Genomic DNA, 14342 nt, shown 5'->3' on the forward strand with positions numbered 1-14342 from the left:
GGGGAGTAGTGGTGACTCTGCAGAAGAGAAGACTCAGGGAGAAAGTGGATGTGGATTTTGTTTTAAAATATTTCAAGGTCTGTCACATAACAAGCAACTAGACCCATAATAATAATTACTAACTCTTGTATAGGACTTATTAGGGCCAGCTAGTATTTTAAGTATTTTATTTTATATTTATGAACTCATTTAGTCCTCACAACAGCACTACAAGGGAAGTATTATTATTCCTATTTTACAGGTGAGGCATAGAGAGATTAAGTGACTCGCTCACATTTACTAAGTTGGTAAGTGTTAAAGCCACAATTTGATCTCAGGCTATATAGCTATAAAATCTACACTGGAAATACTTTGCTATGTTGGTGAAAATAGTTTGGTAGAAATTACTAGAAGAGTATTCAAATCAATGTAAGAAATACCTTTTAAATAGTAATGTTCAAAATTTTGAGGGTTGAAGGGTTCTCTTTTACTGGAGGTACAAGATAAAACTTGGTATACGGAAATGTCTCTCATGAGCCTTAACATTTCCGATAGTTACTTTAAGAAAAGCAAGTTTAAATGATTTGGGATGATTCAAAATCTAATAGTATGACAGAAAGTTTTCTGATTTCAGCTAAGTTTAAGAAATAAATGACTACTTTTTGAAATTTTCAGTTTGTTTTACCTGATAAAGTGATTATAATTTGTATTTGTTTGTTATTAAAATAAAACCAAAAACAAAATAGCAAAAGAGAGAGGAAAAAGAGAAAGGCTGGAATTTTAGACTGGCCTTTGCTCCATATTGAGTGACCTTGGGGAACCTTGTAAACACTTTATGAGCCTTTATTTTCTCATTTATAACATGAAGAATATCATGTTTTCCTTTCCTAGTTCATGGGTAGTTTGAAGGATGAAATGAAATATCTGAAAATATTTTTAAAATAATGAATATTAAAATGTGATGTATTATAATGTGTACATTATGTTGACTGAATGAAACTATAACAATACATGCACAATAGAACTAACAAATAACCTCACCAATATTAGCTTCAGAAAACATGGATATATTTTCAGGAAGAAAATTTTAAAAATATAATTGGAACATTGAACTGGATTCCTTTTCTTGAATTAGAAGAATGATAAATATGCAAGATGTAATGTCATTTTTGTTGTTGTTTTCCCCTCCAGAGTTAGGGTAACATTACTGAGCTTTGAGCCAAGTTTAAGCAGATGGGGTTGGAGGGAGGTAGGCATAGAGGTAGGGGATTGGCTTATTTCTCAAACATTAAGAAATAATCCTAAAGAGAAACAAATGCATCTCTATTTACCTACTGCCTTTGTCTTTTCCTTGACGGTGCTTTTAGTCTTTCAGTACTAACCTGAGATATTTTGCCATTTGGTGTAGTATTTCTTTTTGATAGTGTATAAGCCGTAAATGCAATCTGAATATATCATGGCTGATCAGAGAATAAATACATTACTTCAAAAAGTCTTCCATATATTTTAAGCTTACTAGTGATACTGCATCATAACTGAGGACAGATCAAACAGCTCTGCCACACAATAGTTTTGTGACTATGGATGAATGTTGTAACTTCTTTGAACCTCAGTTTGCTTATCTATAAAAGAGAGGCTCTAAACCTTATGTAATAGATTACTTGTTAAAATATAAGATAACCACTATAGAGTAATTAACACATAAAGCTCTAACTTCAATAAATGATAAATACTTAGTGTTGGCAGAAGCTACTGCTCCCAGCATGCGAAATAGCACTGACTATTGTGTCCAGCTTGCAAAGAAGATCCTATTTATCATCTATCGATCTATCTACCTATCATTTATCTATTTATCTATAAGCACATAAATACATACAAATACAAAAAATATATGGACATATTATAAAATGTACAATGTATAAAATATATATAAAATTTATACATATATGCATGTGTATATATACGTATATACTCACACACTATAAGGAGGCAAAACAATCTTTACCCTCTCTCTTGTCAAAAGACTAAATGACTCTTATAGTGATTTTACTAATAACCTACTAGATTCTTCTAGTGATTAAAGACAGCTAAATGTAAGATACCAAATAAAAAGGATTAAACCAAGAAACATTTTAGCCTTTGAGGACTGTGGATTTTATTTAAAAGGTAGACACAATATAAACACAGAGGACAAGAGAAAGCCCTGAAGTGATGAAGAGAATGGATAAGCAATCTCTGACTGGGGGAATCTGACAAAGGTTTTCAGAGGTGACATATGAGCTGGGTTTTGAGTAAGAGTTTTTCAGGGAAAATGTTAAGGGGGTGAATATTAATTTTAGGGTCAATAGAACCTGGCTGGTGATCCTGAATTAAATGAAAGATGACATTCTTCTCAATGACTAAATGCACATTGTTTAATTTATGATGAATCTATATAGACTAAACATTTAAAACCTTTAAAAGAAGATAATATACCATAGAGGTTCTGATGCCTATGAATATTTTCACATTGTATGCATTCCTTTACTCCAAAGGATACATAATTTGAAAGTTTAAAAATACATCAAGCTCATCAAGCTAAGTGGACGAAACATAAGCTTTTAAACCCACTGGTTCTAATAATTTCTCAAATACTGGAAATAACTTTCAGTTTTCCTACTATGCAATTCTACCTTCAGATACAAGTGTTTTTATTACTTCTCCCTGTGTCTTTCCTTTTTCTTTTTCCCCATGAAAGCAGGTGTAGAGGAGGTAAGGGGAGGGTGGGTTAAAACCAAAAGCAATCTGCAAAGATTTTCCCGCTTATGTTTTAAAAAACTAAGGAGAAATTAGAGAGTTTTGGAGGAAGTGAAGGGAGAAGAGGAGTCCTCTGCAGAGGCAGAGTCTTGGTGAAGGAGAGAATAAGAGTCAGGCTTCCTTAATGGTGGCTGCAGTGGAGAGAGATTCCCCTGAACTGGAATAAAAAAGGAGAGAGAATAATTTTCAGAGATGAATGATTTTGAGGTATGTCTACAAAAATAGGGACCGAAGCTGTTTCCTAAAGATTCTCATGACCCACTATGTCACTTAGGGTTTGTTTAGTTTCAACGAACACAAGCTCCAATTCAAACTGGCTAACACGATAAAGGGAATTATTTATTTTAATAAAAATTCCAAAGGAATGGCTCAGCAATAGTTTGATTCACAGCCTCAAGATATTGTCGACTGTTCATTACCCCATTTATCTACTCTGCTACTTCATTCTAAAGCTATAATCCTCTAATGGTCATAAAATGGCTCCAAGCTACTCTCCGAGCTTTAGTCTTCCTCATTTCATATCCATGGAAGAGGGTAGGTTTCTGTCTCAGAATTCTAAATAAGAATGATGGAATTTACTCTAATTGTACTGGATTAGGTTGTATTTCTACTGCCAATGGAGGCCAAAGGAGCAGGATATGTTAATTGGCCTAAGTCAATAAGGACTCACTCATGGAATTCTGAGTCGCCTTAGCTTCCATCAAAACACATGGGTTAAGTGAGCGAAGGCAAATATCTGAACTAAAATCTGGGCACAGTTAGCAAAATGGAAAAGGTGAAAAGGATGAAGTGGATAGAGAACAAACAAATGCCCCTAACACTGGAAAGGTATAGCAGAAATTGATAGACTGGAAGGGACAACTCAGAGAGGGGCCACAGATATGGCAGCAATTATATGCAAGGAAAAGTGACCAAAGAATGTATAGATTGTCTTGTCACTGAGCAGGAACATGGATCTGGGAGAAAGTTCTGGAGGTGGTTAAAGTGGTTGGAAAGAAAAGCGCTAAGAATGACTGAAGTTATATTTGCCCTAAGCCTGACAGTTGAGCTGCAAAAAAATATATATATCTACATTATTTAGGGTTTGTTAAGTTGTAAGGAACAAAATCTCCAGCTTTTACCATTTCTCAAGACCTAGTACCTAGTGACCCAAGATATGATTGTTGTGCCCTATGCTGTATTGTTCCTTGGGTCTTTGTGTTCCAATAGTTTCAGGATCCAGTACTTCCATTACGATTCTGAACACTCAGGGCAACCTCACCGAACCTCCTTAACAATCCACAAACTTCTTCATACACGTCCTGGACATCGATGTACTATGACTAGGAAATTCTTACTAGGAATAATAGAGTTTTGTCATTTCTGTACAAGTCTTTTCTTTGTAGATTTTATCTAAAAGCTGTTAGTTTTAGAAGTACCATTATGCTAACAATAGATCTGCTTGTAATAGTTAAGAGTCATGTCGAAAAAAAGATGTGGTTAATAGCATAACAAGAGGTTCACAGAAGAAAATATAAAGGTGCTTTAGATGATGCGAGGGCAGTAAGGCTCAGCCAATGAACTGAAAGAGAGCCACTTGTTAATACAGAGGGTTTGTGAGGTGAAAGAAGAAAGATAACTCAGCTGGGAGCTAATAAAGAAAAATGAAGAAGGTTGGAGTCAGCAGCTGAATCTCAGCTAAATGCATTTTGTTCCAGTTCATCTAAATCAGCTTTGAGGTATGTTTATCAGGCATTCCTCTATCCTGCGACTTTGATGCTTACAACTAAAGAAAAATTAAATTAATAGATCCCCCTCCCCCAATGTCTGCAAATTATATTTCTACAGTTGATTTTATTTCTGACATCTGAGTCCAGTGGTTAATACTGCAAAGCACTTTGCACGTGTGCAAAGATTGTTCTTTCCCAAATCAAAAAGATTTCTAGACAGTAGAGGCCTAAATTCATAGACCTGTCACTAGCCATTCTCTTTACCTGCCACACTTTTTATTTTATTGCTCTTTTATTTCTGGCAGTTAGAACATAGTAATGGGTTACTTTAAGGGAGATGGTATGTGTAAGCTCTGGGGTATTAAGGTTCCCTGCAACCTGCCAACACTATTCTACCGGAGAGCTTTGCTTTATGACCTAAGGTCAGTGGTGAGAGACATGATTAGAATTTTGAAAGCTAGAGAATCGAAGCAAGGCAACATTTATTTTGAAAATAGTCTATGGCAGCATAAGTCTAAGACATGACTTACTCAACTTCAGAACAGCTAAAATACAACCAAAATACATTTGCATAAGTCCACTTGCAGGCAAGTTACTATGTGTGATTCGAACTGGTCTGGCTAAGAAGAATTTCAGAGAAGGCTCATGAAGCCATTGGAGAGAGAGTGATGTTTAGTTGGGTTTTCACGACAGTCCTATGATAGGAAATGGATACTGCCAGCTCTCTCTCTCTTTCTTATCTCCTCTGACTCTCTAAAAGGAGCACTCTGGTGGGCTTAGCTTGGCTCAGGTGTCAGCCTCTGAACTGTGCTTTGAATCACTAAGAAATTAAAAAAAAAAAAAAAAAGATTTTCCGTGCTTTACCCACTGAAGTTCTGGTTAACTTGGTATAGGGCAGGGTTCAGGATCAGTGTTATTTTTTACTAGCTCACCAGGTAATTCTCATGAGTAGCTCTAGACTAGTCAACTGTGTGACCACAGGTGCTGTAACTGGCGTTCTTCCCCAGAACCACAGGGATGGGAATGGGGAGAGGAGAAGTTCCCCAGAAGGAGGAGGATGTGTTTTCTGCCAGTTTTTATGTATAGGCAAAATAGTAGTTGTTCACTATATGATATGTAGAGATTAGAAAGTGGGAGAGTGCTAGAATAAAATATTTTAAGGAGGTATCAGAGAACCTGAAGCAAAATTATAGCCTGAAGCTACTGAAAACAAAATGAAACACTGTAACTGGTTATCTAGCCTAGAATTACATTACTGTGAGTTAACAAAGAAGAAAATACGGAGTTACAAATAGCACTGGGTTATTCTAGAGGAAGCTATGACTGCAAACTCAAGGGCAGATTCCATTGATATATTCAACATGCTTAAAAATACACCGATAATTAGCTATGCATACAATTTGGAGATCAGTTAATAAGCTGCTCGTTTACTACAAATATAGCCTCCCCACATATACACACACAAGCAGATACATGCATATGCCACTTGACCGAGTCCGATGATAGCCTGAAGTTATAGCAACAGTGACATCTTAAAAATAAAAAAAAAAAACGAGGCCTAGATAAATGTGTGTATACTTTATAATAACTAATAATATTGATCATCTGTAATGGTACACAATCTCTTTTAGATGTTTTACATATATTTTTATTTTTTACAACAGTGCTATAAGATAGATGTTAGTATTTCATTCATCATGGAGAAAAGTGAAGCTTTAATAGGTTAAATAACTTGCTCAAGGTCACACAGGAAGTGGCTGATCCTGAATTCAAAATAAGGCCTTTCTGTGTTCAAAGACTGCGGTGCTTCTTTCCACTGTGTATGTAAACCTGCTTTTGTTTCCTAACTGTTATAATACCTTCCACCAAATCAATAAAACTCAGTTCAGAAATATACATATTAAGTAAATATTTTTATGTCTAAACATACACTTATGTTTGGATGATATCTATGTACTTTGCAAACATACTTAAAATATATACTGATAATTGGACATACATAAAATTTGGAACTTATTTAAGAAGCTTATCCATAATTAAAAATTATTTAACTAAACTAGAATAAGATTGTGCTACAGCTGACTATATAAAAACTGAAACCCCATCAAATGTCATTGGGACTATGGCTTTTTATTCCTGCTTATTATTAATTGAAAATAGCTAAAGAGACAGAAAGAATTAAGAATTTAAAAACCCAAAACCTCTACATTATTTGAAGGAATAGACTCTTAATTCCATTTGAATTTAGGAATTTTCATCTTTATTAAAAGTCAATAATCTGAGAAACAAATTTGGCCCAAGTGATTCAGATATCTAATTAATTTGATTCTTGGATGTATCTGGAGAGTCTGTCAGTAGACAGCTTTAACAGATCACTTTTTGCCTGGCAGTTCACAAATACTGCTTTCAAAATTTCCATGTTACCCATCTTATATCCAAAACTTGGTTAATCTAAAGGAATTTACAGGGTACAGTAAACAAATCACTTTTCTCTACCTTAAGAGTCTGTTTGTTTTAGCATGGGTTAAATAATAAGTAACAAGAGTCAACGATTTATATTTGAGAGGATGGTTCAGATCTTTGATTTTTTTTTTTTAATTATAAAAGAATATCTTTAACTTGTCAGACAGAACATTCAAATAGTATCACACAGCCATACATTCTGCAGCTGTCAGAAAAGCACTCCAAATGTTCTTTCTTTTCTGGAGGCGGGGGCAGGGACTGGAGGAAACAGCAGATAGACAGTCACTTCAATATCTCTGCTAAATTGTAGTCATGCGTGTTGGTCAGGGTTATGAAGGCATGATGAATCTATTATCCATGCTGAGTGTACTAGCTTCTCTTGATATAAATCATATTGGGGGTACATAACTTTTAACTTCATACATGGATGACAGATAAATCACTCAGAGCCATGGACTTTATACTCAGCCAACTTGTTAATGTCATAAGAGTCCAGGGTGTCAGAAAGGTTTGAAATATCACAGGTGTCCATCTCTGAGAGGCCCAGAAATGAAAGGAATTTTTCAGATTACAGTCTAGACACCTTTGACTCCTCTGCTCTCTTTGGCATTTTCCCATCCTACAAAATATCAGAATCTGTTCTTCTAACATTCTTAGTGTGTTGTGAATTATCTTCTCCACTATTACCACTGGCAAAATTTAGCAATTAATTATATGTCTTAAATGACATGTCTGCATCATCTCCTGAATCCTATGGAATGTATACCCAATATCACAGCCAAAGTGATCTTTCTGAAATGTGAATATGATTATATCATGTTTCTTCATAAAATTCTTCAAAGGCTTTCCGTGGCCTTCATGACAAAACTGAAACCCCTTCTTATATTTTCAAAGGCATCTATGTTCTCAGCCCTCTCCATCTCTCCAGCCTGGTTTGTGAGTCCTACCTCATAACTTGAAGTGCGGTCATTCTGAACTACCTGCAGCTCCTAGAGTGTGTTATTTTTTCATGGGCCCTTGAACACTTGCACTTGCTGTTCCCTGTCTAAGAGGCCACTTCCTTTTACTCCCTTTTCCATGGCTAGCTTCCTCTTAACTTTCGTAAAGCAGCTCAGGTATAATGCTGTAGTGAAGTACTCCATTCTGGGCCAGGTATCCTCAGCACTCTGCTCTTCTTCATGGTTTCTGCCTATTTATTTCCCCTTGTCCTCTACTAGGCTGTAAAATGCTATGAAACTGGATTATGACAAGTGCCTTCATTTAGTAAGGGCTCAACAAATAAAGGTACATGACATTTGTGGGATTTACCATGTGTAGCAAGTGGCCAAGGCATTAAACAATGCCGCTGAAGAGACAGAGTCATCAACATGTCCTGAAATTGTCCTCAAATTCTTTTTATGACATCATAGTAATATAAAGGACACTATAATATAATTCCTTCCATGAAGAAATTCATAGGCTAGTAAAAAAGACAGATTCCATTCATCATTTAATGTAAGAAGTTCTCTACTTTTGTTAATTTTTGAAGGAGCACCTTGCCCAAAAGGAGAAAATAAGAAAATAGAGGAAGTGACACTTGAGCTTAATTTTGAAGGTAGTCTAGCTCAGTGGTAATGAGCTTATGTTCTAGTATCTGTTGGGCCTGGGGCTGAATCCTAGCTCCATCCCTGACTATCATTATCATTCATGACAAATGATTTTATTTCTGAGCCTCAATGTCCTAATATGTAAAAGAGAGTTAGCAGTATTCACCTCATAGGGAGGTTACTAAAAGTGATTAATTACTAAATTAAATGTTACAGAGATTAAATGTAGAAAATGTGTAAGCTGTAAATGCATGTAGCAAAGACTGTAACTTCTTCATTACTGGATGTCTGATATCTAAAAAAGTAAATAAAAATCTGATATGAAAGAAGTTCTTGCTAGATTAATGTAAATTGTTCACTGAGAATAGGAAGCTAGGTTTTTAATAAGCTTTTTCAATGATTCTGACAACACTTGTGAGAACTACCATGTTAATGAAAATGTTAAGGATAACAGCTATGCATGTTGTTCTAAATCTTCATATTAACTCATTTAATCATCACAAGGGCCCTAGGAAGTCATTACAAATACTTAGCCTTGTTTTAAGATGTGGAAACTGAGGCACAGAAAGGTTAAGTATTCAGCTCAAAATAACTCAATCAGTAAGTGGTAGAGCCAGGATTCAAAAGCAGGCAATGTGTCTCTGTTTCACTGTACTTGCAGTGACAGAGCACAGGCATAATCCACTTGTTACCAAATATTCACTGAGGGTATACTACATTCCAGACTGTTTGAGACAGATTGGATATAAAAATGACTCTATATTTGGGAGAAGGATGTTAACATAGTAAACATTACATACATACATACATACATACATACATACATACATACATACATACAAAAATAGAAAATATATATTTCATATATTGGTAAATGCAATTAAAAGATAAAGCTACGGGAAGAAAGAAAAGTATGATGGGGATGTTGGTACTAATTTAAATGGTGCTTACAGGGCATATTTTTTTGAGGAGAAGAGCAGATGTTTAAATAATGAAAAGATCAAGTCGTGTGAAGTTCTAAGAGGAGATATTTCAGGCAAATAGAATAACATGTATAAAAGGCCTAGAGGTAGGAAAAGCTTGTCTTTTTTGAGAAATAATGAGAAATTCAGTGTGGCTAGAGTGAAATATTTAAGGAACTGGTGGTGAGGACATAATGTTGGAGAGAAAAACAGCGCTCAGATTGTATAAGGCCTTGTGGGTGACGACAATGAGTCTAATTGTCATCTCTTAGAGGGTTTTAAGATTAAAAGTGGTATAATCTGGTTTATATTTTTTAAAAGATTATTCTGGCTACTTAGAAGAGAAAGGTAGGCAAAAGCGGAAGCTATTACAGTGGTCCAGGCATGAAATGATATTGGTTTGGACTAGGATTTGGCAGAGGAGGTAGAAGATGTGATTGATTTTGAAATATATTTTTATGGTAGTACTAAAAGGATTTGCTCTGGATGCTGAGAGAGAAAGAATAATTAAAGAAGACTCATAGGTGATTTTTTTGGCCTGCATAATAAGAAAAATGATAGATCAAATTAGCTAAGATGAGGAAAATGAGGATAGGAGCAGTTTTGACCCTGAGGGTAGGGAGTGCAGGGAAATCATAAATTCTTTTAGGAACATACAGAAGATGCCGACTGAACAGTTAGCTGTCCAATTTGGAGTGCAAAGGAGAGGTCATGACTTTAGATTTTGGAATCATCAGTTCATAGTATTTAAAGCCATGGGTTTGAATGAGATCACCCAGGGAATGAGGAGAGATTGAAGTCTATGCATTGGGTTTCTGTGGTGCTCCGACATTTAGAGTAGGGGCCAGCAAGGAGACTGAGAAAGAGCACAGATGAATAAACAGGAGAATGTTCTGTTCCGTTCTGGAAGCCAAGAAATGAACATCTTTGAGGAAGGAGGCAGTGACTGCTGCATCAATTGCTGCTGAGAAGTCAGTTAGAACTGAGAAGTGAAACTCGGACTTAGCGAGATGGAATCTTTTGTGACTTTGATAGGAAGAGTTTCAGGACTATTGCGGGGATGAAAACATGCAATAGATTAAAATAAGAAAATGAGGTAATAAAGTGGAATTAATGAAAATAGATAATCTTCCTACTAGATTTTCGGTAAAGCGAAATAGAATAATAAAGCAGTAACAGGAGAGAACATTGGGTCAAAATATTACATCATGTCTGTATTAAATTTATCCAGGAAAAAAAAGCGAGAGAGAAACTGATATTGCAGGAGAGGAGAAAACTGCAGAAGCAAACTCTTTAAATGGATAAGAGGTCACAAGTGAAGAGTTGACCTTGGAAATGACCAGGGAAAATTCCTTCATCATAACAGGGGGAGTTTATGAGCAGACCTACTGGTAGGAAAGTAAGATGGTTTTCATTCGAGTGCTTGGATTTTCTTTAGGACATATGAAGAGAGGTCAACAACTGAGAGTAAGGATGAGGGAGGATGTGTTAAGAGATTTGAGAAGTGCAAATAGACGTGAAATTGTCCCAGAGAATAAGAAAGTGATTTTTCTAAAGAAACGTATCAAAATTGCTAAAATGTTTGGAGGGTCCATTTGAAATTAATAGCTATAATTTTAAAGTGAGATGAGTGAGTGCTTCTCTATCCATGTTCAGTTGCCTAGGTGCTGGCATGGAATAAATAGGAAAGTGTTAGTTTAACCAGGGTAGATTAACCAGAGACGAGGTTTTGTTGGATGAACACACACAAAAAAATAGGAGAAAAAATGATGAGTGTAAGAGAGAGAGAATTGGAACATATAAGTTAGGAGGGAAGGGAGGGAATAAAGAAGGCTAAAAATTTGAGGGAAATGATGAAATCAGTGATTCAAGATCCCAGTGGGGTTGAGAAATTTTTGGAGTAGGAATATCAGAATAAATGATAAGGACAGAGAAGAGGTGGTGTTCAAAAAAGATGATGTTTAATATAGATAGAGATTTGGAGGAGGTGTACAATGAATGGCAATGACGAGGTTTAGAGTATGACTGGAAACCCTAGGTCACGAAGTAAGGGAGATGATACGCTAGATCATAAAGCAAGTAAGTGTCAGACCCAGAGTAGAATCCACAATTGTTGGACTTCTACAGAATGCTGTACCTCACACCAACATTAACTTCTAATCATTTCTTGACTTATAAAACTAAATGGTACTTATAGTCAAGATATTTATATGTGTAGAGTATAGTGAGAAAGGCTGGCCTCATGAGTTCAAGATCTGTGCAATCAGGGCCCTGCACGTAGAAAGGGCATTTGGTTTAATGCTCTGCTGTTGCCATCTTTCAATTATTATTATTTTTTAAACCGGGGCACCACATTTTCACTTTGTACAAATTATGTAGCTAGTTCTGGAGTGAAAATTAGTGATTTATAAGGAGAAATGTGTTTTTTTTCCTCATTTGAGCTAATTTTCCATAAGCTTCACTTTTCTCCATTTAGCATGCCATTAAATTTTATCGGAGTTTGTAATGGAAGTTTTAGAGTACCCATTTGTCAAACACTTAACTTTCAATGTAAATTTTCTTTTAAAACCACTCACACTCAATAAAAATTAGGCTGAGAATGATAAATTCACTGACTCGGGAGTGCATTATCAGTAAACTAAAAAGAAAATATTATTTTAAGTGTAAATCTATAGTGTGAACTTATACTCGAATGATAGCTTAGGAAAAATAGTTATATTTTTATTTCTTATTATAAAAGTAATATATGTTTGTTGTAGAAGGCTCAGAAAATGAATATAAAGAAAAACTAAGAATGAAACTAAAACATCACCCAAAAATCCTCCATAAGAGTTAACCACTTTTAATATTTTGGCGTATACCCTTCTAGGCTGTATGTATATATTTATGAATGCATATTATGCATGTATACCTTTGTTTAGGCTTATTGGATTATATTTTAAATACTATTATAAAACTTGATTTTTAATTTAATAATATAATCTACCTATACCTCTATCTTTACAATGAAATATTTTAAAAATACTATTACAACATAATTTTCTATTATATGGATGAATAATAATGTATTATTAAACACTTATCTTTTTCAATCTTTACTATTATAAATAATACCAATATGAATATTTGTGCATTTGTATATTTCAATAAGTACAATTTGTATACTTCAATAAGTACAATTTCTGGGTGAAAAAGTGTGCCCATTTTAAGGCTTTTGATACATTCTTCTAAATTGCTACTTTACGGTTCCACCAATTTCCAAAACCATTCAATAAACCTTCTTTTTAAATTTTTTGCCAGTTGGGTAAAAAAAAAACAGTTTAGTACTATTGTTTCCTTTGTTTACTAATGAAGTTGAACAGATTTTTGTATTAGACTTTTTTTTTTCATGGATATCATGTTAAAGCCTTTTGGACATTTTTTTTCTATGTGGTCTTTGGCTTTTCTTTTACTATTTTATAAAATATCTTTATATATCAAGATTGTGTTGCACAGAATGTCTCTAATTTGTCAAAGCCTTGTCAAGGCCCTAATAGCAGAAATTTGCAGGGTTGCTGTGATTTTCTCTACGAAGGTGGTTTTAAAATCTATCACTTTTTTTTAAGCTAAAAAATGCACTGTAATGGTAGTTATAGTATTAATATCACAGAAATAAAAATATTTCAGAATGCATCTAAAAATGTATGGCAAAACATCAATAAGGAAAACAATAGGAAAAAAAAAAAACCATTGTACTAGATCACTGAACTTTTCTGTCTTATTTCATTTCTCCAAATCCTGGCAATGCAATCTATACACTGAATATTCAGGTTATTTGGTCTGCTTGTCTCCATGCCTTCCACTGCAAGTATTTCATTAATATTTTCATTGCGAGTCCTTTTAAAAACTTCCAGGGTATGATATATGATTGCGTAATTTCACGGGATAACCCATTAGGATGCAGAATGTGAAAAGCAAAATTTGGCTTTGGATTATTGGATTTTTCTTACCCTCTCCAAAGTAATTTCTTCAAACTCATATTCAATTTCTGTTCCATTGACCTGTAAATAGAAAAAAAGAAAGAGGATGATTAAATATATATTGAGGTAGACACTGCTTCATTTTTGATAACATTTGGGGGCTAACTTTCATTCTAGCTATAAATAAATCATACTTTCTTGATTTTTATGATTGCACGTTTTCATGCAAATAAAATATAATCTAAGTTATTTTAAAATATATGAGCAAAATTCTATCAAAAAAAAATTTAAAGCTTACTGCTTCCCTTAGAATTTCATAATGTTTGGGAGAGAATACAAAATACGTATTTACATATTACGCTTGCATTGCACAGAATTTCTCTAATTGGTCAAAGCTTTGCCAAGGCCCTAACAGCATATTTGCAGACACCTGCAGGGTTGCTGTGCTCTTCTCTATGGGGGTGGTTTTAAAATTCATCGTTTGTTTTTTAAGCTAAAAAAAAAGCATGATAATGGCAGTTATGAAAATAGTATTAATATAAGTTAACAAAGAATAAACCATCTAGAGACAATGTTAGAGTTACAGTGGAAATAATTTCCTAACATATGTTAAAATTTCTATGAATGAACACTAAAATATGACTGTAAAAAATCAGTGTAAGGGCAGCACAACCACATGTCATTTTTTGCTGTAAAGTATCATTAAGAATGACCATGCATTATAAGAAAGGCTTTATTTTATTGACGCAAGCTCAGGTCATTCATCTCTATTATCCTCTTGTTATGTTTATTAGGAAGCCCTGGACCATGTAACCATGCCCATGTACTTCAGAGGAAATAAGAAAAGAGTAAAGTAGAATGTGTTTGAAGTTCTTAGTGAGACACTTT

The 14342-nt window shown here is 34.5% G+C and overlaps 1 protein-coding gene across 2 annotated transcripts in view; it reads right to left on the bottom strand.

The window, feature by feature from the left end:
- Nucleotides 1-14342, bottom strand: part of DLG2 (discs large MAGUK scaffold protein 2) — a 657893-nt gene that overhangs the window by 526943 nt on the left and 116608 nt on the right. For both annotated transcript variants that reach the window (XM_006926670.1, XM_006926664.3), the window contains one exon: nt 13485-13535. In XM_006926670.1, the coding sequence (XP_006926732.1) occupies nt 13485-13535 (51 nt within the window). The remainder of the gene's footprint in view (nt 1-13484; nt 13536-14342) is intronic.

Source organism: Pteropus alecto, unplaced genomic scaffold (assembly GCF_000325575.1).
Source record: "Pteropus alecto unplaced genomic scaffold, ASM32557v1 scaffold7, whole genome shotgun sequence".
In the NCBI taxonomy this organism is placed as follows: domain Eukaryota; kingdom Metazoa; phylum Chordata; class Mammalia; order Chiroptera; family Pteropodidae; genus Pteropus; species Pteropus alecto.